This window comes from Panthera uncia (assembly GCF_023721935.1).
Source record: "Panthera uncia isolate 11264 chromosome D3 unlocalized genomic scaffold, Puncia_PCG_1.0 HiC_scaffold_8, whole genome shotgun sequence".
NCBI lineage: Eukaryota > Metazoa > Chordata > Mammalia > Carnivora > Felidae > Panthera > Panthera uncia.
Genome location: NW_026057586.1, coordinates 12826227 through 12854208, shown reverse-complemented (window position 1 = coordinate 12854208; position 27982 = coordinate 12826227). Strand labels below are relative to the sequence as shown.

Sequence of the window (27982 nt, the reverse complement as noted above, 5' to 3'; positions counted from 1 at the left end):
GTGGCTAATTAAGTAATTCAGGCAAAACCATAATCATCTAGCTCTGTCTTTTTATTTGAGCTCTAGGCCAAGATAAACTTGAAAGGAAGAGTGTCTGGGTTTCTGAGAGTGAATCAGAGGGTGGGGCTAAGAAAAGGGAGGTGCTAGAATTTTTAAAGAAGATTTCTACAGTTATAAGTTACTTAACTCAGCCACAATCGCTTACAGAAGGAGCCACTTGCCAGTTCTGCTCGTGTGGAAGAAAACAAGGTATGGTAAAACTTTCTTTGTTTTAAAGTGTTTATTTATTTTCCCCTTCTTTGCTGAAGTGCCTAGGTAAGTAACAAATGATCAAGAGCTCCCTCAGACAGAAATAATAAGTAAAGAAAGCTTCATCCCCTCAAGAATTCTGTGCGAGTCACACAGATTTAACCCCAATCTGCTTCAAAGTTTGTAGGGGAAAGAGGGCAAAGGGGGAGAGAGAGCATTCATTTCAAAGGAGTTACTGTTTTACCAGGAACGGTGAAACTAAGCGGAATCTCCTTTAGTCACATTTCTAGATGGATGACCTCCGTATCCGTCAACCTAGGCAAAGAGAAATAGAGTACTGTTAGAATAATTGAGCCCCAACCCTTCTAACCCTTCTAACCCTTCTAACCCTTCTAGAAGAGAGGCCTGGCAACATGTATTTGAGGCCACTCACTAATGTATGGAACTAACGGTCTGGCTTTTGTCCCTGATCTCCCAGCCGACATCCTGTCCCGATCACCACACGCTAGGGACTGTTAGCTTCCTTCTCTTCCGTGGAGAGTCTAAGCCCCAATCTTCCACTACGCACTCATCATGAAACACCCCAAACTATTGCTTCCCCTAGAAAATGGCTTTGGGTGAATATAGAAGTGGTGGAGGGACATGTTATCTTCTGGTAGACACAGCCCCACAAAGTAGGCAGTATCATCAGTATCACCGGGAAGGCAAGGAGCGTTGAGTATCCTCTTATGGAAAACAGGGCGAGGATCTCTCCCACACTGTTCTCCTTCACACCATCTTCTCTCCTTTATTCCTCCTGTTCACCTTCTTTCATCACACAATCTCTCCCTTTTACCATTAAAATTTTTTTTAATGTTTATTTATTTTGAGAGAGAGAGAGAGAGAGGCACAGCAGGGGAGGAACAGAGGGAGCGAGAGAGACAGAGGGAGAGAGAGAACCCCAAGAAGGCTCAATGCCATCAGCGCAGAGCCTGATGAAGGGCTTGATCCCATGAACTATGAGATCATGTCCTGAGCAGAAATCAAGAGTCAGACGCTGAACCATCCAGGTGCCCCTTACCATTAAAATCTTAAAGACAATGAGATGACAAAAGCAATGGCATTCAGAGTCCAGAGAATGGGGTTGCAGTGATAGCTTTGCTCTTAGCTGGCTGTGCATACGGGGCAGCACATTGAACCTCTCTGGGCCTTAGTTGCCTAGCAGATAAAACAAGGCAATTGAATTAGAGGGGACTGGGAGGTTCTTTGGGACTGTGGGTATCTATGATGTGATATTTTGATGAATGACACTGTCCTTTTATTATTTTCATAGTTCTCTAGCTTCTTCTCTAAGCCCTTGACAGGTTGAAATTTACATATTTAACATATATAATGTATGTGTTACATTTTTCTATATTTATATACATGTAAGCTGATACAGCTATAACTCTTGAAAACTGCAGAAGAATAATTTATTCTGAAAATAGCATAGTAGGATTCCGACCTACACGTTTATACTCTTCCCTGAAAAAAATCATTGTCTACCCTTGTATGGATCAATTATTTCCTGTAAAATATCATCCTAAAATTCTGCCTCCTTCAGAAGGTACTTTCTACTCTTGGGTCAAATTTCATTAATGGATTACCACTTCTACAAGTTTTTTTGTTAAAAAAAATGGCAGGAATTGTTCTTTTATGTTCTGGGCTATACCTCGTATATTAATGATGATATTAACAAGAGAATTAATGAAGCTGAAGATAACTAGATATTAACTTTGCACGAGAAATTAGCTCTTTCATTAGATAAAATTATTGTTTTCAGGAATTTGTTACAAAGAATTAAACTCTAGAATAACTGTAAACCATAGGTAGAAAGACAAAGATCTCAGGCCCAAAGATATTACTCTCTCCTGTCTTCATGGTCAGTACGTTTTGGAAGACTCAAGCATTTTTCATATGAACGTAATTCATGAGATTTGAAGAGATAAAGCTTGATATAGAGGCAGTAAACAGAGCATCATTTGAATGAACACAGCTGTAAAGAGACTAAGGAGGTTATTTCCAAGATGGCAATGGATCTATCAAGAAAAAAATAGACATTGGCAAGTTTCGAATTACTGCAACCCCAAGGTTGTGGTTTTTTTCTTTAGTCAAGTAATATTAGCCTAGGATTATCATCATCTTCAGCAGTAAGCGGAAGCTACAACTGAGGCAGGAGTCAGAGTCTGGAATTAGATGTAAGCCTACGGTTAGGAGGGATTTCAATGGGGTCACCGTTAATCCAATTCATGATGAAACCAAAACTTTGCCTACACATGCCTCTCCCTTGATTCAGCTGTTTGACCAGCGAGAACTCCTGGCCTTTCTAAAGTTCTGAGGGCTAGGTGATATTAGTGTAAGATGAAGTTCTATACAGTCATTGGCACTACTGGGAATTTCTAGGTCTAGGAATTTGATTTATGTTTCATCACGTAACCAGTTTGAGAAATTATTTGGCTATAAAATGACAACAGATTGAAGTAGTTATTTCTTTGATAGAACCCAAGTCTTAAAAGACTTACAGTGTCAGTGTAATTCGAGGTGAAATTTAGAGGTTGAATGTAGTTAAAAAAAAAAAATGAGAAAACCTGAGCTCTTTTGTTCAAAAAGACCAGTTTCAGAGACTCTCAAGTGAGTGGGAGTAAAGGCAAAGAGCCTGGAGTTCCTTACTTCTCTAAGAGCATTTCCCACTAAATTGTGTGTGGTTTCAAGTTTAAATGAAGAAAGTATGGTGGCTGGAGGCCAAACAACGAACATTGTAAAGAAGTAATAAACAGGTATTTGTCAGCATCCATTTTGTGTGAAGTCCGGAGCAAGGTGTCATTGGACATACAGAAAATTTCACTCTCAAGGAACTTCCTCTGGAGTTGGAAAGCTCTGAACATACGAAGACAGAGCTAGTGGTGTGAGAAATGTCAAGCAAGGGGCAAAAAATGAGGTTGTGGGACATACCCTTAAAGCTTCTGAAGAAAAAGAGAAACTTCGAACAGAATTGGATTTTAATAGAGTCAAGGAGGGTCAAGGCATCCCAGGAACTGGGAATGTCACACGTAACGGCGTGAATGAGTAAATAGGGTTAAAACGTGTACAAATATGGGCGATAGGTAAGTGATAAAAAGCATAAAGTGTCTTGGAACGATGTATAGTGATTTCTCATCTACTGCGGAAAGTCAGCAGTCACGTGGTGCATTGAAAAGAAGGACAGGGCTAACAGCGCCGGAGACCTGGTTCCACTACCTCTTTCGTTGTGGTTTTCTCAACACGGAGCCGCCAACTGACAGCATCCTATTGTTCTCTGTTATGCCTTCATGCTAAAATTTGAGCAATTCTCTTAAACTCTCTGGACTTCAGTTTTCTTTGTTTTTTTTTTTTTAAGTTTATTTATTTATTTATTTGTTTATTTATTTATTTAGAGCATGAGTGGGGAAAGGGTAGAGAGAGAGGGAGAGAGAGAGAATCCCAAGGCTCCCTGCTGTCAGTGTAGAGCCCAACGCGGGGCTTGAACTCACGAACCACAAGATCGTGACCTGACCTTAACCCACTGAGCCACCCAGGTGCCCCTGGACTTCAGTTTTCTAGTATGTAACGGATAGTGTTGGTGTGGAATTTTCCTACAGTTCATTCAGCTGTCATGAATAGGTACACATATAAGGATGAATGGAAACATATGTGTACATAATGGATAGAAATATATGCATTCTATATACTATATAAAATCGAATTCGATAATATTTATTTTTTGTCATTGCAGGAAGGGGTGATTAAAGGGAGATATTTGTGTCTGCCAACAAATCCTTTTTTCAGAAGTAAAATAAGTGGAGAGGATTAACAAGTTTTCCATCCCTACTTTATTTTTCTTAGGTTTTCCCAATGGACTCTCTAGTGAAATCAATCAACCGATTTGCCCTGGATTTTGGCAAAAAGATAGCTGAATCTGCTGAGGGCAAAAATATTTTCTTTTCTCCTTGGGGCATCTCAACCTCCTTGGCCATGGTGTATTTCGGCACCCAGGGTACCACTGCAGCCCAGATAGCCCAGGTGAGTAGGGGAGACCATCCTCTGTGGCCCTCAAACCAAATGGTTTCTTTGACTTTCATCATCATTTGCCTCCTGAAATCCAAATAGCTTCCATTGGACGGCCATATCCTTCAAAACAAAAGAGACACTTAAACATTTCCTTAGGCCATAAAAAGAAGTCTTGGAAAGAGAATCACTTAGAAAACCGCTGCTTGAGAAACCATGTAAGAGCCTGTGTTTTTTAGCAAGATCAAACAGAAACAATAACATTATCAAGTTTGGTTCAACATCAAAAACAATTTAATTTTGATTATTAACAGATTTCAAGAAGTTATGGCTCATACTTCATTTTATTTTATTTTAAAATTTTAGTTCCAGCGAAGTTAACATATGGTATTATATTAGTTTCAGAGTCAACAATTCTACACATCACTCAGTGCTCATCAAAATGAGCTCTTAATCTCTTTTATTTATTTCACCCATCCCTCCACTCACCTCCCCTCTGGCAGCCACGAGTTTGTTCTCTATAGTTAAGAGAACTGGTTTTTTGTTTGTTTGTTTCTTTGTTTTGTTTTGTCTTCTTTTTTCTTTGTTCCTTTTTTTGCTGCTTAAATTCTACAGATGAGCAAAATCATATGGTATTTGAATGGCTCATATTTTAAATATTGTCGTCATCTTTCCGATCTCAGAAGGATTTTCTTGAAGACACAAATAGAAAAATCAAGTGAATTCTATTCTTTGTGATTTGTTTGGTTGTGTCTTCATTCAATCCCTCATTGTCTGAATGATCCTAAACAGCTTATTGAGAGCATTAAAATAATGAAACAATATTACCATATAAACAATTATTGATTTGCTGTAAGCATCTTCAGGCATAGTGTGTGTGTGTGTGTGTGTGTGTGTGTGTGTATACCCGTGAGTATAGCCATAGATCGCAAAAATATAATTAAAAATCCACATATGTGTTTATGTGTGCAAATGTGTAAACATACAAATATATGTGTGTGTTTTAAAACAAAAAAATATAAAATAGTAAATCCAGCCCTAAATCATGCAATAATCAAAAGGACAAGTGACAGAATTTCCACTCAAGGTAGTTTTCTCTGTGCCAACTATGGAAAAGGGCACAGCCAGTAATCCTGAGTAAAATAGGCAGAATATATATTCTGTCAGTTTCAGCCAAGGATATCATTCTTATTCTTTTGGTTCACATGATATTGCATAGTTTAAACACAACAACAAAATCCTCGTTCACGTCTTGTTGATCATTAGTAATTGTTAAATGGTTTAACCATTAATGTGATAGGCAATCTTAGGTGGACTCCAATTTGGATCCATTTCACATAAATATATTATTGTGTCTCACCCTTGCTTTACTTAAATGTTAGTTAAATATCAACAGCTTCAGTTTGCAATGGAGATGGAATTGTTCATGTACCCCTGTCTGTTATTTTGTGTCAGCATAACCTTTGGTAAACTAGACTTTATTTCTTAGTGTAAGCTGGGTCCAGGATGTGAGAGATGGAATTATCACCTTGTTTTCCACTGTTGGCACACTTCAGAGGAAACAAGGATGTGCACCTCCTCCTTGTTAACTTCCAAAGGAAATGCTGTGGTGAACACAAAGAGTGTGTCTATAAATGTCAAAGGGGGGGAGGGTTACACAATGAGAACCGAAACACTGAACTAGAATAAACAACTAAAATCCCTCAGTTTTCTAGATAACTAGAGCAATGGTTGCTTTTGCTGAAATTGTCTAAATGACGCTCTCAACAGAACACCTAGTTTTCAAAACAGCCATAGATAAAAAAAAAAAACATGGAATACGAGGGAATGTTACCTCTAAGGGTATTCCCAACATCATCTCCAATGTCCTATAAAGAGTATTGGAAGAAAGAGACTAGCTACTTAAACTGGAGTTTCAAAAATCTATTTGAAAGTCGCTGATGACTTCATCCATTCACATTATTTAACTGAAATCAGAGCCCTCCCCTCCCCGGGTTAATTAATTATATGTTCTGTATGGGTGGGAATGACTGACTTGTATTTACTGATAAGTATTTCATAGGATTACATCTTTGCAAAGTGTGTTCACATATTGCCTTTTTGTTCAAATGACAGGTGCTTCAATTCAGAGACCAGGACAACAAATCTTGTCCTGAAAGTGAAAAGAAAAGAAAGATGGTATGTCTTATTTTTAATATCTATTTTATGATCAAGGAGAAAACACTTGAAGCACGTGTCTTTTTGTGGCAAATTTCGGCACCCTTTGATAGGTAACTTTTCTTAGGAAAGTAGCATAGGGGCGCCTGCATGGCTCAGTTAGTTAAGCATCTGACTCTTGGTTTTGGCTCAGATCATGATCTCACTCACCGTTGATGGGTTTGAGCCCCACATCAGGCTTCGCGCTGACAGTGCAAAGACTGCTTTTGATTCTCTGTCTCCCTCTCTTTCTGCCCCTCCCCCACTCATGTTTCTCTCACTCTCTCTCTCTTTCTCAAAAATAAATAAATATTAAAAATTTTTAGATATCAGAAAATTATAGAAAAATTTCCAAAATACAAAAATGTGTACACTTTTTGGAAGGGTCATATTCTTTCCCTTTTTCTCTCTCCACCAAAATTTTCTTCCCTTTCAAAACTGCCCCATATTCAAACTTGTTCTTGCCTTTCCAAACTAAATGCGAAGAAAACAAAGCCCCAAAAACTTTTAAATTCTTGCACTGATAACGTTAAAGAAGACATTTTTTGTCCATCATGCAATCAATTTCAACCTTTGTATGCAGTGCACCAAATCATTTCAGTTCAATACAGGTTGTTCATATATAGACAGTTTTTGTTGGACATTTTTATTTGACTAATCCCTTTTCTTTCAAAGGAATTCGGTTTGGGCAAGGTTGAAGAAATACACTCTCACTTCCAGGCACTCATCTCGGAAATCAACAATCCCAGCAATGCTTACACTCTTAAAACAGCCAATGCGATATATGGAGAGCAAACTTACCCATTTCACACCGTAAGTGCAAACATGTTTTAAGCTGATGGGAAAGAAAGAGCCATGCGAGACCAATCAGTAAACTCTTTGTACGTTTCTCTAGAGATCCCAGGGACAAAGTTAACAAATGTGGCCAGTATTTCTGGTAAACAACCATTTGGAGCACCCGTAAGTGTCTAACAGAAACCAATAATCAGTCTCAAACCAGATCTAGTGATCAGATCTTTACGTCTAGAATAAAGGGGTACACTCAAGGAACAGCCTGTGAACATGAAACGTGGTTTGTCTAATCTCTGGGTTAGCATTTGTTTCACAGGAAGTGGAACAAAAAAGTGGAGTAACTCAGGAGGTTTAATCTGCAGAAACAAAAGGAGGTACTTGTCCTGGACGTATGACTGCAGACTGCGGCCTCAAGAGCAAAGCTGACTTCGGGATCAGACAAGTCATTTCACAACATGACTTTTGAGACTTTAGGAAACACTCTTAATATAGAATAATACCAACTTCTCTCCTTCTCTGATGGTCTAGACCCCTCAACACAGACCATGATTTCTTCCTTGCTTCAGATTCAAAGGCTCCTCAGAGCCCATCTCATAAGAGAGCGGGTGCCCAGTGGGCAAACAGGAAGGAGATCAGATAGGGTAGAGGGATAACAATGTAAGAGATGAAGTACCTTGTGGTACCCAGTAGTGCTATCCCTGACCATAGTCAGTGAATTCTGGGAAGTTCGGGACTTGGGCTTTGTTATTCTTACGAAAGGCATGAAAGCATCCAAACAAGGTCTTAAAGACATTTGTTACTGGTAGTCGTGTGCATTCGGGTTTGATCCAGAAGCAGGAGGTATTTGAGTCCGGTGGGCACTGAGAGATGAGAAGGACACAGAGATACAAAATGATACATCTTTTAAAGTGTCCACCAGCCCTGGATGTGCTCAGACAGGTTGATCAGAAGCCATGAGGCAAGACAAAGAATGGTGCCTTGTGACTCTTCAATTTTTTTTTTTTACCAGATTATAAATTCTACAGAATTTAGATTTCTGGAAGCTGAGTTAACTCATTTTTTTTTTACTGCACACGATTCCTACATAAAGTAATAAAAATAAGAAGTATGACAGCTGTCCTGAGGAGTAAATTGTGTTCCCGAGGCAGGTGCTCCCACAAGCAGCAACCCTACAGCCCACTTATATGACTGCCATCAAGGTGGACATCAAAGGCCGAAAGGCCAGCTTTCTTCCCTCAGAAAGCCCGCTGAACCTCCGGCCATGCCTACCGATCAATTTCCACGGCAGTGTAGAGTTTTCCTCAGGGGCCCATCACGGGCTCATGGGCACTCAGAGTCCCAGGGGCCAGCTGCCAGACCCTTCAGGCTTCACTTAGGCTCCACCTCTGCTACAGAAAGCCAAGTGCAACCGCGAAAAACTCTTGCTCACTGGGGTCAGTCCTGGGATTCCTAGAATCCTGTCTCTTTTCATTCCAGCCCCATTTCATAGGCATGAATAAATACAGGGCATGGATACATGGGCAGGCCTCCCTCCCCATCTGGGCTTCTGCTTGGCGAGTCAGTGCCCATCCAGTTTTAGAGAGGAGGTATTTAGTTTTTGACCAAAATGGGAGTATGGAAAGACAGAAAGGGGCAACGAGGTGGGGGTTTGCACCTGCCCATCAGTAGACTTGATTTCTCAGTTTCGGATAAACTCTACAGACGGAGATATTACCTATATCTTCCAGAAATATTTAGAAGACATGAAAACATATTTTGGTGCGGAGCCACGGTCTGTTGACTTTGTGGGAGCTTCTGGACAAATCCGAAAGGAGATCAACTCTTGGGTTGAAAGCCAGACTGAGGGTAAGCTTTCACCAGGGTGCTTGACAGAGCACTTTCTCCAAGCATTGTTGTATTTTTTTTGAGTTTGCATTGAGTGTAAGTATGTGTATTTCGTAAGTAGAACTGTGGTCACGTTCTAGGTATTCAGAACATGTCTTTCTATTCATGCCCATGATTTTGAGATCCACAGCTTTCTCAATTAGTCTTTTCCAAAACTTAAAAGTCAAGATACCCCCTTTACTAAGTGGACAAGGAATTCTTATATCCCAGTAAATCTAAAGAGAAGTCCAGGGGTAAAAAGTAGAAAAATGCAAAAAGGAAATTTAGGACACTGCTACATTTGTGATTTCTAAAGAAAAATAGCTAGTAGTTAATAACAAAATTGTGGCCTTAAAAATGTCATGTGATTTTAAGTAATTTTCAAAACAAGGCCATGTGTTAGAGTGAGGGCTATGCTGCTGTGACAAAAGAGACCTGAAATACAGTAGCTTAATGATAGGATAGAAGCTCATTTTTCTTTCACATAATAGTCAAAAGGGAGATAAGCAGTCTGTTCCATGAGGCCATCCGGAGACCCAGACTAGTGGGTCAGCTCTGCCATGCTGAAAACATGGCTTTCATATTTACGTCTAAGATGATTCTTATGTTTGTCATTTTACAGTCAGTAAAAATGGGGAGAAGAAAGCCTCTTTGCTCTTAAGGACATGACCTGAGAGTTTCACACAACAGTTTCACTCATATCCCAAAGTCAGTTACATGGCGTACTTTATGCTTCGGTAACCAACCTGTGCTGATTTGCCTGAGATTTTCCTGGATTTAGCACCTAAAGCTCTCTCAGTCCCAGGCGAACTGGGATAGTTGGCCCCCTAGACTTGCTGTAATAAAGATCTATAAGATGTCATTTTAAAAAACGTCAGCAGAGAGCCTGATGTGGTGCTCGAACTCACAAACCGCGTAATCATGATGTGAGCCAGTAGGACGCTTAACCAACTGAGCCACCCAGGTGCCCCTATAAGATGTTGTTTTTATAAACTTTACAAAAAAAATTTTTTTTAATGTTTATTTATTTTTGAGAGAGAGAGAGAGAGAGACAGCATGAGCAGGGGAGGGGCAGAGACAGAGGGAGACACAGAATCCGAAGCAGGCTCCAGGCTCTGAGCCATCAGCACAGAGCCTGACGTGGGGCTCGAACTCACAAACCGTGAGATCATGACCTGAGCCGAAGCCAGACGCTTAACCGACTGAACCACCCAGGCGCCCCTAAGATGTCGTTTTTAGATGCGTAGCCGCATGCTCACCTAAAATTTGAGCGCTATTTCTTTTTTAATTTTAATTTTAAATACTTTGAGTTTTTATTTAAATCCCAGTTACCTAACATATAGTGTAATATTAGTTTCAGGTGTAAAATTTAGCGATTGGTCACTTCCATACAATACATGGTGCTCACCACAACAAGTGCTCTCCTTAATCCCCATCACCCATTTAACTCACCCCCATCCAACTCCCCTCTGTCACCATCAGTTTGTTCTCTATAGTTAAGAGTCTGTTTCTTGGTTTTCCTCTCTCATCTTTTCCCCTATTATCATTTGTTTCTTAAATTCCACATCTGAGTGAAATCATATGGTATTTGTCTTTCTCTGATCCTTAGTTCACTCAGCATGCTCTCTAGCTCTTTCCAACTCGTTGCAGATAGCAAGATTTCATTCTTTTTGATGGCTGAGTAATATTCCGTTGTGTATATATACCGTCACTTCCTTATCCATTCATCAGTTGATGGACATTTGGGCTCTTTCCATAATTTGGCTATTGTTGAGAATGCTGCTATAAACATTGGGGTGTATGTATCCCTTCAAATTATATTTTTCTATTCAAAAATTTACTAGGGTAAGTACCCAGTAATGCAACTGCTGGACTGTAGGGTAGTTCTGTTTTTTAACTTTTTGAGGAATCTTCATACTGTTGTCCAGAGTGGCTGCACCAGTTTGCATTCCCACCAGCAGTGCAAGAGGTTCCCCTTTCTCCACCTCCTCCCCCAAATCTGTTGTTTCCTGTGTCATTAATTTTTTAGTCATTCTGACTGGTGTGAAGTGAGACAGGAAACTATTAAAATCCTACAAGCAGTAACCTGTTTGACATTGGATGTGGCAACTTCTTACTAGGTATGTCTCCTGAGGCAAGGGAAACAAATGCAAAAATAAACCATTGGGACTTCATCAAAACAAAATACTTCTGCACAGAGAAGGAAACAATCAACAAAACTAAAAGGCAGCCTACGGGATGGGAGAAGATATTTGCAAATGACCTATCTGAGAAAGGGTTAGTATCCAAAATATATAAAGAACTTATCAAACTTAGCACCCAAACAATGAATAATCCAGTTAAATACGGGCAGAAGACGAGAGCAGACATTCTTCCAAAGAAGACCTCCAGATGGCTAACAGACACATGAAAAGATGCTCAACATCACTCATCATCAAGGAAATACAAATGAAAACTACAATGAGATATCACCTCACACCTGTCAGCATGGCTAAAATTAACAACACAAGTGTTCTATTTCTAAAAGGAAATAGTAGAAAGACTCTCGTAGACAACCTAACAGTCTTTTACTGTAATCCTTATCTTAGAAATTAGGAAGCTGAGGCTTTAGAGAAATTAATTTGTCCAAGATCACAGAGTTTAAATCTTCAGAGATAAGAGCAAGATAAGATTCCAATCTAAGTCAGTTTCGCTCCAAAGTCTGAACTCATTTCAACAGACCAAGCTGCCTTTTAAATCGATATAACTGTTGACGGTCCATTATATCTCACAAAGAAATGCAAAAGATGTAATTATTAATGAATACTAATAATTAAGCCTTAGCATGGCATCCAAGTATGTGGAATGTTTAGGCGTACCCCTGGAACTTCGGTGCTCATTATATATACCTGCCAGACATGCCTGCTGAGGGCCCCACATATTTCAAACTCAACGGACCTGAAGTCACACCTCAGAATGGTTCTGCCACACCTCATCTTCCTCGTGTGTTCGTTCTCCATCTCAGTGATGGCATGCACACTCTTGCTCACACCAGAAATCTGACAGATGCTCTCAGCTCTCCCCTTTCCTTTGCCTTCTCCTACATGTTTCTCAGTTCACCTTTCCTTCCAATTTCTTCCTCCCCTGCTTTTGGCTTTGGTTATCATTTATCTGTGCTAATACAATAATCTGCCTCTATTCTTGCTTCCCTCAAATCTCATCTCCTGTCAGCCACCCAGATGATGTACCTATAATGTGAATTAGACCAGGGAGATAATGTGACTCTTGAACCCAATACCATCATGGTGCCCCATGACCCACAGGATGAGTTCAAGCTCCCTAAACTGACATAAAAGGCCCAGCAGGCCCCTAGAGCTCTGCTTGTCTCCCCACTTCAACCTTTGTCATTCTCTGACTCAGAATTTGTACTTTAGGAATTCCAAGTGCCACAGAGTCTCCAGAACTCCCTGTGCCACCTCATGACCCCGTGCATTTGCGTAAGCTCTTCCCTCTATCTGAAACATCCTGCCCTGCCCTGCCACTCCCAGCCCCTCTGTTGGCATGGGATAACCCCTCAGGCTTCCCTCAGGTGTAATGTCCTCCAAGAAGCTGCTGGCTCCCAGGCTTGGCTAAGTGTCTTCCTCTTTGTTCGCATCGTACTCAGTGCGAAAGTTTACCTTGACAGGTGCCATATTGTTATTGAAGTTAACTGCTGAGGCCTCCCCTACTAGACTGAAGGACCCAAGTGCAATGATGCTGCCTGATTCGAGGTGAATCAACTAACACACGGCAGGCCCACCCATAGCAGTTGTTCGGAACGTTACTGTTTGTTGAACTAAACTGAGGAAGTTGGCAGCCCTGAATTCTCAGTTCCTTTTTCATTGTATTAGTGACTCAAAAGCCATGGTGAGGCAAAAGTGACCATTTTACTTAACTTACATCTGGTTTGGATTCATTCAAAAGTAAGCCTAGTAAAGACTAGATCAGCTAGTCTTTACTGAATACGTGCACTGTTTCAGTTAGCAGGAGGACCACATGGGATTATACAGGCAAAAGCATTCAATATGACAGAAGTGGGCCTAAGGCCTAAGGATAGTCTGGGGCTGAACTAAATCTGAGGTCTCAAATTCCTAACCCAGTGCCTATTATGTGGTCTGGTAGGGAGAGGGGAAGCAGACTCTTCTAAAGAGGAAGAAAGCTGTAATCTTTCTATATTTTCTCTTTACATATTGAACACAAACATCTGCTATTTGAGGGCTATTCAACATCAGATAAGGTAAGGAATTAACCAGCTAGGCAGGAACTTTGTTGAGGCAGAGTTCTGCACATCCGTAAAGAAAAGTTGCTAGAAACTCTGGCATGACTGCGTTCCCTCTGAGCCACCTGAAGGAAGCTTCTTTCCTTCTGCTTTCAAATAGGTCATCTTTCAAGTAGTCATATGGACTACTGGGCCATACACAGCACACACATATCACTGGGACATACACTGGACACACACATATCACTCAATGATAGTGTTGTTAAATGTTGCAATTGTTTTCTGATTTGTCTTCCCTATAGTCTATAAACTCCTTAAAAGTGGGGGTTGGTAATCCATGTTTGTCTCCGTGTTTGTAATCTCAAAATCTATCATCTGCTTGGCACATGGGGCACTCTAGTGTCACATTAATAACTCGGTGCCCAGCAGGACTTAACCCTGAAAATCTTCGAAGATTGTCCTTCCCAATACCTAAAACTACCAAGGACGCGTGCAATGAGCCAGCCAGTAGGTGGACGTTAGTTCTCGAGAGTGTAGGAAAATCCTGGTCAAATTTGGCTCTGTGTGTTACTTTAAAGTTGCATTTAACTACATTTTTTACATCCTTTGTAAAATAATTATATTGTACATGTTCTAACATGTGGTTAGAAGTTTCAAGAGGCTAGTTTCCTTGAAAGCGTATGAACCCAGGGAACAATGCAATAAAGCTTACATCATCTGGATCTTGGTCAACTTGAGATAAGTCTGTGCAAACCCAGTCCTCAATACGTTCCCTATTTGCACCCGCGGCTCTATCACATGATAGAGTAATTGGTTAAAAATGACCCAGAACTTTTCAAATGTAAAGCTTCTGTGCAAAAATGAAGATTAAAAAAAAGGATGTAGATGGCCTCCCCATGCTGAACCATCAAAGACATTTTAAATTAAGTTTAATATGCTGTGTTTCATAAGATAGAAAAACAGATGCTAACGTGTTTAAGTTTTGACATTATCATTTAAAATCGAATTCAAATTTAATTGTTAAAATCGAAATGTCTGTTTCATAGATGAGGGAGATGTTGTTTTGTCTTGTTTTGAAAAGACATGTCCAAGTCGTACCTCAGATCTACTGGCATCTCTAGAAGTTTTTTAAAAAGCCACACAGGTGCTTCTGATGTGCCCCCTGTGAGGACTGCAGCAGGCGGTGCATGTGGCATAGTGCAGGCTCTCGGAGCCCGTTGGCTGTCTGTACCCATCTCTTCCCAATCCCTCTTTCAGTGACTTCACGTTGGTAGCTTGAAATCAATATGGTGAGAATATTGACACTACAGACACGAGCTACAAATCGGGTGTCTCCTCTCCCACCCCTACCTGGAGTCAGTTGACCAGCAAGCCACTCGAAATGGAAGACCAGAGCTCTGGATTTTGTTTCACCGCTGCTTTGTTAAATTTCACTCACCTACTATCATTTTCCAGACCTACTTTACATCTGTAAAAGTAAAGGGAAACTGAGAAGTTTAGTAGACCTAATTTTAGTTGTTCTTTCATAAACATTTTTAGAAGTTTATTTATTTATTTTGAGGGACGGGAGCAGGGAGAGAGAGGGAGAGGGAGAGAATCCCAAGCAGGCTCTGCATTGTACAGCACAGAGCCCAACGCAGGGCTCGAACTCGAGAACTGTTAGATCATGACCTGAGCTCAGATCAAGAGTCAGACGCCTAACTGACTGAGCCACCCAGGCGCCCCTAATTTTAGTTATTCTTTACTTTTAAAGTTTTATTACAAGTGTTACATATAATCCTTATTTTTTAAAAATGCAATTCAGCAATCCCTCTACATCCTAACCCTACTGTGATGGGAGCGTTCTTACTGCACTAACCTGCAAGCTAACATATTTGCTACCCATTGCTGGCACGCAGGGAGGTATAAAAGGCCAATAGACCAAAAGTCTTCAAACCGGTGGCTCTCCGTCCTCACTATAGGTGAAACTAAATTTACTGAAACTACATCTAATAATTCCTAAGCCCAACTCCAGGTGAATTAATTCAGGTCTCTGGAAGTGAGGCTCAAGCATCAGTATTTCTAAATCCTCAGGTGATTCTAATTCACAGTCAAGGCTAAGAAAAATTGCTGTGAATGAAATAATTCCCTCAATCTTATTGACATTCCCCTTTTCCCAACAAGCTCCATTGATCGTGGCCTTTGAGATTCCAACTCCCTGGATAACACTTGGACTTCCTCAGTAGTCCTCGTGTGTGTGTGTGTGTGTGTGTGTGTGTGTGTGTATGCACATACACACTGTGGCTTCACCTATCAGTCTAATCCATCTGTATTTTCTCTTCAAAACTTCCGGTCCTTCAATAGCATCTTTTCTTGGCTTACAATCCCATTTCAGAATTATTCTTTTGAACAATCTTTGTTCTAGTAAAACAATATTTTCATTACGTAATCAATCTAAGGCTTAAAAAAGGGAACTGTATACAAATCTTGTACCCTAGTTATCAAGTTTGTTTTCCATAGGAGAATGGATTAGCCATTCTGAACCTATTTTACGTATATTCTAGGATTGAGCAAATAAGTAAATATATTGGGAATAATAAGGTCCAGGTTTCTAGTTGACAGAGAAAGGAACTACAAATAAGGAAAAGCCCGGTGAGCATAAACCCCACAGTGTTGGATTGAAACAGGTGATATCAATATGACTTCCTCATCTTTAACAGATCAGAAGAAAGAGAATTATATAGATATGAAAATATTTACAGATGTGTGTATAATATATGAATTTCCTAGCTTTCCCTGCTGAGCAATGATACCCCAGTAGTAATCAGCATAGCTAACATTCACATCTTGATTTCTAAAAGCCATCCTTTCAAAAAAGTAACCAGGGTTCCTAGAAAGCACCAGACAAACCGTAGGATATACTGTGGCACCAGAATGTAGGGAAGTGCTCAAAATATTTGGGAACATGTCAAATGGACATAGGAGCCAAGCTGAGGAAGTTCCCAATAGCCAAATCTGGGAGAGTTTGAGAAACAAAATAAATAATGATAGTAATAAATTATAAGACACAGAGTAAAACAAATATGCATGCGTCTATAGGGATATAAATTATTGAATACCTAAGTAAAAGAAGGAGATGGGAAAGTTCTTCCTCGTAGTAGAATTCCAATTAATAAATGTAGAAGGAATAGTGGAAATTGAAAATCACCATTTGGCAAAAACTGCAGTAATAATTGTTTCAGTCAAGATCATCAATAAATGCTAAAATCAGTGAGCAAAAGTTTGGTGAATACAGGAAATTTGTATGGTCTCAAAGTATGTCCCCACATGATACTTATTAATTACAAAGGGAAGAGGTCATAATTTTACACTGAGAAACCTGTAGAAATCAAATCATCAAGGTTAATATCACTACTAATGGGACATATGAACATCATATATTTCCTGGTATGATTCATTGAGAAAGACACAACATCACTTCCGTGGTTGTGATGGTTTCCCAGGGCTGCCATAACAAATTACGACACACTGGTTCATTTCAAACAATAGAAGGGTGTTCTCCCATAACTCTGGAGGCTGCAAGTCTGAAATCAAGGTGTTAGCAGGGTCATGCTTCCTCTAAATGAGTAGGGAAGGCATTGTTCCATGTCTCTCTCCTAGCTTCTGGTGGTTGCTGGCAATCCTTGAAAGTTTCTTGGTTTATGGACACTTCACTCCAATTTCTGCCTCTGTTGGCACATAATTTTTTCTTTATGTCTGTCCTGTGTCTGTGTTTTCACAAAGCCTTGTCCTTTCTTTGTGTCTATGTCCAAATTTTCCTCCTCTTGTGAGGATGTCCGTCATTGGATTGGAGCTATCCTAATCCAGTATGACCTCATTTTAACTTGATTTGATCTGTCAAGACCCTGTTTCCAAATAAGATTGCATTTACAGGCATTGGCTGTTAGGAACTAACGTATCTTTCTCGGTGGAAACAATTGACGAAACATCAGACAAATCTGAACTAGAATTGAGGGACATGCTACCAAACTTTTTTCAAAAATGTTAAAGTCATGAAAGACAAAGAATGAATGAGAACTGTCCCAGATTCAAAGGGATTAAGATGAAATGACACTTAAACACAACTTGAGATCTTGGATTGATTTTTGGTCCAGAAGAAGGACTTTCTTCGAAAAATAGATGAAATTTAAATAGGCTCTGTTAGTAATATTATATCAGTGCTAACATCCCAGTTTCGATCATTGGTGGATATGAGATATTATCACTTAACAGTATCCCATAATTATTATTTTTATAAGTGTGGCATATTGCCAGGATGCAATGATACTATTTATAATCTGTCCTCTTGCTCTTTTAGGAAAAATTGTGAATCTCCTACCTGATGATGCTGTGAATTCTGCAACCAGAATGGTTCTGGTGAACGCCCTTTACTTTAAAGGAATCTGGGAACATCAATTCTTAGTCCAAAATACTACAGAAAAGCCTTTCAGAATAAACAAGGTAGAAATCTCTTAATAATCAGCATGAGCTTTTACACGACATTGTGAAGGAGATTCTAGTGTAAATTCACTCTTCTTTCTGAATATGTGTTCCTATAACTCTGCTTCTTACCAGCACAGGGATGGCTGAACTAAAAGCTCCCAAATCCATCACACTTGGGATTTCCCCTTTCATTGTTTTTTTTTTCTCTTAAAATAGACTATTCACAGATTTATCACTCAGTCCTTGCTACGGCTATGATAGAGTACATAAGGTAGTTATTATATTTATTTCCCAGGTGGCTAAGTGGCTGGAGTCACATGACTGGAGTCATGTCTAAGTCAGAAACCTACCAAAACTGTAACCCCAACTCTTCACTATAAGTTCTGTCCTTGTTCTACCAGAGAAATACTCTCTTCTACCAAACTCTTACACTTCCAAAAGTAAAAGAAATACAAATTTAAAATCTCATCTCTTTCATTAAGTTTTCTCCTAGTGTTAGGATGCATCATGCTTATTTTTGTGATAGGAACCGATGGCAACAAAAAGGGAGACTAATATAAGGTGACAGATAGATCTCATAGAATCCAAGGGCTGGGATGTGGCTGGGCCTTGGAACTTGAGTGGAAACAAGACTCAGCCTCTACCTTTTCAACTCTGTTTCTCCCATCATTCTTACACCATGCTAAAGTCTAACTTTCTCTTCTTCCCCATCCGCAATGGCACAATCTGTCTACTCACAACACTGTCTCTGTTTTAGAGACCGTTCTGATAGGTCTCATTTTAAATTCCCAGGAAAGGAATTGATTATCCAACATTTGTTTGCAGCTGTTTGGTCCTGGAGTGGCTCATCTCACATAAACAGTGTTGCCAGGGACCTACTGCAGCAATCACGTGGATGTGTACAATAGATGGTTCTTACATAATCAGTGGGATAAAGATGGGGAAGGGACTGAACATGTAATCAAATAGACTAGCCAGAAATGAGCTGGATAGTTACCTGGCTTAGTATATCCACAAGGAATTTTCCGTTGCAAGTGATAAAAATAGCACTCCAAACTAGCTCCGGTGAAATGGGAATTGTATTAGCATTAGTTCGTGTAACTGAGAGGAATTGAGAGGTCCAGGGAATCTAATATTGAAGATACAATTTATCCACACGACCTGGGAATATGGTTGCCCCTTTGTCAGTCTTCTAGCTTCGAAACCCTGGTAGATAAAGTCTGCTGCTAGCTCTAACAGAAGGCTCCCAGGGAAGACTCTATTTTGTGCCATTCATGTGCTCATCCCCGAAACAATCACCGTATCATGTAGTATCCTGAACGAACAGCTCTGGTCATATGGCCACTACATTAGCAGAAGGGTGGGGCTTTGTGATTGCCATTTAGCTCCATATAGAATGGATAAATGACATATTTCCCAATATCTGAATTGCAGAGTTTTTTTTTTTTTTTTTTTACCATTGTCTTTACTAAAAATGGACACTTTCAAGAGCATTTTTAGGTTTATAGCAAAATTGAGAGCAAAGTAGTGTTCCCTTACACCCCCCCCCCACTCACATAATTTCTCTTATTATTAGCATTTTGCCTTAGTGTGGTGCATTTGTCACAATTAATGAGCCAATATTGATACCTTTTCATTAACTGAAGTCCATAGTTTACATTTAGGGTTCACTCGGTCTCGTACAGTTCCATGGGTTTTGACTAATGCTTTTTGTCATGGATCTGTCATTATAGTATCATACGGAATAGTTTAACTGCCCTAAAAATGCCCTGTACTCCACCTACTCATCCCTCCTCCTAAATACCTGGCAACCACTGATCTTCTTACTGTCTCTACAGGTTTACTTTTTCTGGAGTGTCATATCGTTGGAATTGTATAGTATGTAGCCTTTTCAGACTGGCTTCTTCCACTAAGCGATATGTATTTAAGTTTTCTCCCTGTCTTTCCACGGCTTGATAGATCATTTCACTTTATTGTTGAATGGTATTCCACTGACTGGAGGTATTGCAGTTTGCTTAGCCATTCGCCCTCTGAGGGACATCTTGGTTGCTTTAAGTTTTTGGCAATTATAAATAAAGCTGCTATAAATATTTGTGCACAAGACTTTGTGGACATAAGTTTTTCACTCATACTAGCACACCTGGATCATACAGTAATACTACATTTAGCTTTGTAAGAACCTACCAAAAGAACTGTCTTCTGAAGGGGTTTGCTCTTTGCATTCCCACTGATAGAGAAAGACATTTCATGTTGCTCCACATTCTTGCCAGCAGTTGATATTGTCAGTGTTTTGGACTTTTAGCCATCCTAAAAGGTCTGTAGTGGTGTCTCATTGTTCTAATTTGCAATTACCTAATGACATATGGTTGAGCATCTTTTCAAATACTATGTGTCTTCCTTTGGTGAGGTATCTGTTCATATCTTTTGCCTATATTGTAAAATTGGGTTGTCTTATCATCGACTTTATAAGAGTTCTTTGTATGTTTTGATACCAGCTCTTTATCAGATATGTGTTTTGCAAATATTTCCTCCTAGTCTATTATCTTTTTATTCTCTTAGTAAATTGCAGTGTTTATGACACTAAACTACTTTCTCAAATGGCTTGCATGTGAAATACACCTTATTCAGTTTCTGAATCGTTGACATTTACATAGTTTACATAAGATTATATAGTTTTTTAGGTGTTCAGTAAGATCCATCTTGCTATGATTTACAGAGGTTGCCACAATAGTGTTATAAAAGAAACTTCCACATCACTTATGGATAATGGTTTCCACTGGGACACATATTTCCAGAAAGCAAGGTCTGAATAACTTTATTCAGCATTTTGCAGAGAATCACGTTTTACCAGTATCTCAGACTACTGGGCACTAATTATGATAAAAATAATTTAAAGATTTGGTGGAACACCAATCTTTGCTACTTACTTCCCATAGAGTATAAGCAAACCAGTGCAAATGATGTCCATGAAAACAAAACTCCAAGCTTTTCACATTGAAGAGCCACAGGCCACGGGCCTCCAACTCTACTATAACAGCCATGACCTTAGCCTGCTCATCCTGCTGCCAGAAGATATCGAAGGACTGGATCAGGTACAGTCTGTCTGATGTGAAGGTGGTTTCAGTGTTCACTGCTCTGGGGGTAAATATAAGACATAATCTCCTTGTTCTTTGATTCCTGTAGAGGAAGGCAACCAACACATCGGAGCCCTAGGGACTTCACCTTCACAGTGTCATTTAAGCTTTCTAAAAGTCTGTCAGTTTGGTATTACTATCCTCAGAAAGGCTAGGAATCTACAGGCTCTAGCATTGGGTAGCTAAACAAACAGCCACACGAGCAACAGAGTGCCTGTCACAAAGCTGTGTACATTGATCCATCTTTCAATCAGTCTGGGTCTTTCTTCTCCCTCTTGTAAAGCCCACCTAATTGGAGGCTAATTTTTTTTAAATCCCTTGCATCATTCTAGCTTTGGATATACATTTTTAAACAAGATACTGACTGCCAAGACTTAAAAAAAATTTTTTTAATCATGTAAATAGTCTTCAGGAGAAATAGTCTGTATCAGACCACCTTCAAGCATTATTTAAGTTGTTTATCAGCCAAATTTCTATTATGGTGGACAGAACTTTGGTCAGACCATGTTTCTGAGCCATTTGTAAATTTAAATTGAACGTTAGTCTCTCATGCAATGAGTGGCCTGGCTTTCTTCGCACAGTGCGTAACTTCTCATGTGTGCCAGATCCTTTATACTTAAACGTTTCCACAGTCCTGCGAGAAGGTAGAAAAGATTTCCAAATTGTATCATAAGATTTGTGAAGCCAGAGAGTATGGTAAAAATAAGACCAAGTGTGGACACTAAGCCATTAGGGTCACACGCTTGTAAGATAAGCCTTTCCTCCTAAGAGTGCAGGTTCCTGAGCTGAATATGCTGTCAGATTAACAATGTACACCATCTACAAGTATGTAATTGACAGCAATGCTTGGGTGTAGAAAACTCTCAGAGCAGCAAAAGCAAGGGTTTTGAAACAAACATGCTATTTTTTAAAAATGTGGTGCAGTCGGTTAAACATCCAACTCCTGATCTCGGCTCAGGTCACGTTCTCACAGTTTGTGAACTCAAGCCCTGAACTGGGCTCTGTGCTGGCAGGGTAAAGCCTGCTTGGGATTCTCTCTGTCCCTCTCTCTGCTCCTCCTCTGCTTGTGTTCTGTCTCTCTAAATAAATAAATAAATAAATACACTTAAAAATTTTGTAAAAAGCACATTTTTTAGATATATCCTTATGCATATGGATGTATATGTATTTATTATTTTAAAAATTTTTAATATAAAGAGGAGATAAACACTCTCAAAACTACACTAAAAAAGGCATTGCTCTTAAGATGTGGAGAGTTTCCTTTCTTTACTTTTCCTTCACTTCTTTTTTTCATAGCTTATAGTGACTAATTTCATATTGTTGTGACATTTTATCTTATCTCAGATTTTGTTTTCAAAGAACTGTCTCCCATGTTAATGTAACAAATATGTGTTTTTTTTGTACCCTGGCACACAATTTCTTCCAAAGGTTATGCTTTTGCGTAGACAGAATCTAAATGAATATTGCTACTGCATTTCCATGTGTAGTTGATGTCTTGCATTACTGTTATAGAAGTGCTGCCATTGTTTTAAATGTTTATTTATTTATTTTGAGAGAGAGAGAGAGAGAGAGAGAGAGAGACAGAGAGAGAATCCCAAGCAGGATCCATGCTGTCAGTACTGAACCTGATGTGGGGCTCAAGCTCACGAACTGTGAGATCATGACCTGAGCCTAAATCAGGAGACGGATGCTTAACCTACTAAGCCACCCAGGTGATGCAAAAGTACTGCCATTTTGAATCAAAGTCTAGTTCCCCTGTATCCTGAGAACTACTAAGTTGCAAAACAAAGATTCTGTAGGTCAACAGTGTGAAGCATTTCATTACAGAAATAATTTTCAAAAGTGTGTGCTCTGCTACCCGGGGTAACGGGAGTGATGGTAATTCATCTATGTTCTATCCCGAGGCCTCGCCCAACCAATATTCCTCCCTCTACTTTGACTCCCTCCTTCTTGTTCCACACCCGCAGCTGGAAAAGGCCATCACCTATGAGAAGCTGAGTGGGTGGACCAGCGCAGACATGATGGAGCTGTGTGAAGTGCAGCTGTATCTCCCCAAGTTCATGCTCCAAGAGACCTATGACCTCAAGTCGACCCTGAGCAGTATGGGCATGAGCGACGCCTTTAACCAGGGCAAAGCTGATTTCTCAGGAATGTCTATGGACAGAAACTTATTTCTGTCCAATGTTTTCCACAAGTCTTTTGTAGAAATAAATGAACAAGGTACAGAGGCTTCAGCCGGCACCGGGAGTGAGGTGAGTTTTCGAAGCAGACTCCCCTCCATTGAATTTAATGCGAATCACCCATTCCTCTTCTTCATCAGGCACAACAGAACCAATAGCATTCTCTTTTATGGGAGATTCTGCTCCCCCTAAACCATGTATCTCTCTCACCAAATGAGACCATTTTACAGTGTGGAAAGTGCACCAAAATAGGAAAAAACACAATTATAATAAAAATCAGCTTATAGCTCGTATCTTTTTCACAGTCAAATGTTAGCCGATAAGCCTTGAAATAATGCATTCTAGTGATTTTTTCATACCTATACAGCCATTTTTACCACTTAACATTTTGTCTTGATGTGACTTTTATTTACATTTCAGAAGTGCTATGTTATTCAATTGAGCGTCTTACCATTTCGGAACTCCTTGGTCACTGTATTATCAGTGTCACTTATGGTTCACATGCCTCATTGAGTGAAGAAAAATCTTCACAAAGGTGATATATGGATAAGCCAGAATTTTCTCAGGAGTGTAATTTTGATAGTTCAGAAACTACCGCTGTAAAATGAAGCTCCCACCCTTTCTGCAGAGTGTTTAAGAAAAAAATACTTACGTTGACATTAATGGAAAAGCCAGTAAAATCCAAATGAAATATGGAGATTAGTTATTAACAATTAATTGCCGTCTTAGTTTGAACAAATGTATAATGATAATGTTAGGTGTTAGTACTGGGGAAAATGTGTTAGTAGTATACAGAATTCCCTGTATTATCTTTGCAACTTTCTGTGAATGGAAAAGTGTTCAAAAATAAACATTTCATGAAGAATAATTATCATGTATAAAAGTGTCGTCATGCTAACATCCCTGCTTTTAACATTTTTATGAAGCAGAACAAATTTCTAATTGATATAATATGTATTGTAAGTTATAAGAAGATGTTCTTAGTCACACTAAATCTTCATAAAATTGGCCGTGTTTTTCCAATGTCGTCAAAAGCCGTTCACACAACTGTTTGTGGACAGTCTATTAGCTGTTATTTTCATTTTAGAGAGTGATTATATACTCCAGGTTTCTTTCTTATATTCATCTAATAAAATGAAAGACTAGAGCTGTCATGAACAGCTCTGTACATTAGTATAAGAAAATGTGTTTTCTGATATAAAATCCTGGTTCAGTATTATAGGATTAAAAAAAAAAAAAAGCCATAGCTCCAAAGACAGGAATTTGTAATATATATGACATTTTATCATATGTCTATGAAACATTTTGCCTCTATCCATCGTGTGAGATGGATAAGTAGCAGCAAAACAAAGCCTTTGTGTCTGTGTTCTAGTAAATCAAAAGTCCTTAAACATCATAAAGGGAGACCATCATAACACTCTCAGAGACTGACAATCAGAGACTATTGAACACAATGTTTTTCAAACAAACAACAAGGAAAAAAGGATGATACTAGAAACTTCAGATGAGTGACCACGAGATTAGTAGGATAAGTTTTGCAATCACTGTACTATTTTGTGTATTTTTTAAAATTTACTTAATTTTTTAAATGTTTATTTTTGAGAGAGAGATAGAGCAGGTGAGAGTTGGAGGGGGGTGGTGTAGAGAGAGGGGTGGTCAGAGAATCCGAAGCAGGCTCTGTGTTAACAGCAGTGAGCCCGACGCAGGGCTCGAACTCACAAACCGCGAGATCATGACCTGAGCCAGAGTCGGTCGCGTAACCGACTGAGCCACGCAGGCGCCCCCATTTTGTGTGTTTTTTAAACATGTTTGAATCTTGGAAAAGTCTAGTTCGCTAGATTTGTAAGTCCTGATTGATTAGATTTACGGAAGTTCAAATGTTTGTAAAAGTGTGTTTGTGGGGTGCTGGGTGGCTCAGTAGGTTAAGTGTCCAACTCTTGATATTGGCTCAGGTCCTGATCTCGAAGTCATAAGATTGACTCCTCATGGGGCTCCATGCTGAGTATGGAGGCTGCTTGGGATTCTCTCTTTCCCTCTCTCTGTGCCCCTCCCTGCTCTCTGTCTCTTTCTCAAAATAAATAAATATTTTTAAAAAGTGTGTTTGTGAAACTTTGTAAGTTTATTTTTAAAGGTGTTTTAAAAAAATCTGACAGATTATGTAATCAATCCTTAAACATTAAGAAAAAATGATTTATTTCCTGTGTAGGTAGTATGCCTTAATGTTTGAGAAAAAAATTTTTTTTTTTTTACTCGATCGACAAAAAATATGTCGCCCGTTAACTTAGGTATAAAGGTAGGGAAAGTTGTTCCCTGCTTCTGAAATTACACCTTGCCAATGAAAATCCCACAAACTTTAAGGAACGACTTCCTCACCAGCAGGGTAGCAGACCAGGAGAGGAAAACTGGAGTTCATGAGTTTCCCAAATGGGAGTGAGCATGTGAGAAAACATCCACAAGGTTTGCCTGATCTGTAGAACATTTAGGAGGGGCACATTTGCCGTAGAAAACTAGAAAACTAGAAAACCTAGAAAACTAAAGAGATGGGGAAGAAGGCAATATGAAAATAAGGAAAAATGGTGTTATATGAAAAAGGAATGCATTCATAGGACACTGTTTAACTTAGCAATGAATACTATTTAGTTGTGATAAAGTAAACAGGGAAAGTGAGATAGTGTGAGTGGTGTAAGAGGACTGAATCCTCACCCCCTAAATTAAGAAGGCAGCAGATATCCAAAGTTGTTAGGTAACAATGGTCATATATCCATATTATTTGGAATTATGGAGGCAGATACCAGGAGAAAGAACAAACAACTTGAGAGTGACTGCTTCTGGGGAGTTGGGAGGGGTGGCTAGGAACTTATCGTCTTTACAAATATCTCCTCCAGCACTGTGCTTTTTCAGCTAAGTGTATGCACATTAATCCGTAAAAAAAATTAAGAAACCCTAAGATAAACATAAATAACATAAAATTTCCCCATTGCCCAGAAACAGGTGATGTACAGAATTTCTTTCTTTCTAGTCTGTCTATAGAATTATGCTCACATGTAACCGTATTCCTAATTTACACTTAAGATCACTCCTGTGGCAATACTGTTTTTTTCTACAAGATACGGTAGTATCCTACCATGGATGTGATAGAATCTAATCTGTTCTCTGTTGGGCATTTGGAGGTTTTCTGTGCGTGAAAAGTCAAAGATGAAGTGGTCATCATTCTGCACAATATTCTACTCCATATCTGTGAGTTTTACTTTCAGTGAAATTCCTTGAAATGCCAGTTTTGATTCAGAAGGTATAAATGTTTTCATGGCAATTTCTTCTTTCTTATTTCACCCATCCTTCTTTTCTTTTCTTTCTTTTTTAAAAATTCAATTCTAAATTCTAAATCAGTAACTGGTATCCAATTTACAGCATTGCTGATGGAGCCTAAGAAGTCATGCACATATGGGATGCCTGGGTGGCTCAGTTGGTTACCCATCTGACTCTTGATTTTGGCTCAGGTCATGATCTCACGGTTCGTGAGATCGAGCCCTGCTTCGGGCTCTGTGCTGACCATGGGGAGCCTGCTTGGGATTCTCTCTCTCCGTCTCTCTTGGCCTCTCCCTCACACGTGCTCCTTCTCTCTCTCTCTCCCTCTCATAATAAATAAACTTTTTTTTTAAATAAAAAGTCACGCCCATCTTACCTTACCAGCATTGGAAATGTATGGTTATTATACTTGCAAATTTTTATGTTTTAAAAAGGCAACCTTCATCTGCTCTCCCCTACTTCTTTCTTTTTGGAAGGCCATCATGTAGCAGTTGATTGAAACAGTGAACTCCAGAGTCACACAGACCTGGAAACCAGGTGGAAACCTTGGTTGCTTGGAGCCGTGTGACTTCAGGGACCAGAAACTTAAAGAGTTAAGGCTCGATGCTTTGCTCAGACGTTCATGGCACTGACCTCCCAGAGTTGTCCAGATTAAATGAAGTCTTGCGAGAAAAGCTCTAGTATAGGGTCTAGCACATAGTATGTACTCAAAAATTATTTATTATTTTCTTCGAGGTTAGCCCTTTTTTGTATGATTAGCCATTGCTTTCTTTTTATTTCCTTTTTAATTTAATTTGAGTGTAGTTGGCAAACTATGTTACATTAGTTCCAGGTGTAAAAGAGCCACTGTTTTTCTTTGCCACAAGTTTGCTAATGTCCTTGGCACATGATTTCTACTAGGGTCTGTTGTCTTTTTTTTTTTTAAATCAGCTTTTCTCTTGAGCTATTTAAGTGACATTTAAAGAGTTTTTAAAATATTTTCTTATCCTCTTATTCACCTTTTAGTTTTATGGCATCTTTTTGACGTGGAAATCAAATACTTTTTGTCACACGTATTGACCTTTTGTGATGACTCATTGTGAATGTGTTACAATCCTCACTGACAATGTAGCAGGATTCTGCACGGAGGGAGGGTCGAGGGTTGTGACCCCGAGGCTTTTCTTTCCAGGAAGCAACTTTATTCCTGCAGGCATATTCCTGCTGGCATATTCCTGCGGGCACCCAGGCTCAGTTGGTTTCATACCCAAAGAACTGAGTCCCCCACGGGAGCCCCCCACGGGAGTCCCCCATGGGAGTGGGGGGGCGGTCTGATTAAGTGGTCTCATGTTACAAGGTCGTGAGGGGTGTTTTCAAGCGGCCTTGAGATTTCTTTCCTTAGGGAGGGGACCCTACCACAGTAAAATCTCAGTTTTGTAAATATTTATAAAAGATATCAGAGCAGACAGGTACTGCTCCCCACGGAGCTCACCTACTTACCTACCTGGATTTTTCTCTGCATTTACAGACTTTCTGACCAATTGGGC

General features: G+C 39.5%; 1 protein-coding gene across 1 annotated transcript; it reads left to right on the top strand.

The window, feature by feature from the left end:
- The first annotated feature begins 158 nt into the window (after nucleotides 1-158).
- SERPINB10 (serpin family B member 10) lies at nucleotides 159-23890 on the top strand. The gene is made up of 8 exons (XM_049619710.1): nucleotides 159-249; nucleotides 4129-4305; nucleotides 6406-6468; nucleotides 7162-7299; nucleotides 9006-9123; nucleotides 17715-17857; nucleotides 20776-20931; nucleotides 22941-23890. Exons 2-8 carry the CDS (start codon nucleotides 4138-4140, stop codon nucleotides 23343-23345), a joined length of 1191 nt encoding a protein of 396 aa, XP_049475667.1. The 5' UTR covers nucleotides 159-249; nucleotides 4129-4137; the 3' UTR covers nucleotides 23346-23890.
- The last annotated feature ends 4092 nt before the right edge of the window (nucleotides 23891-27982 follow it).

Coding starts and splice junctions, on each gene's coding strand:
- SERPINB10 (XM_049619710.1), top strand. CDS start 4,138: ATGGACTCTCTAGTGAAATCAATCAACCGATTTGCCCTGGATTTTGGC. Junction 9,124..17,714: donor GGTTGAAAGCCAGACTGAGG/GTAAGCTTTCAC, acceptor TTGCTCTTTTAG/GAAAAATTGTGAATCTCCTA. Junction 20,932..22,940: donor ATATCGAAGGACTGGATCAG/GTACAGTCTGTC, acceptor CCACACCCGCAG/CTGGAAAAGGCCATCACCTA.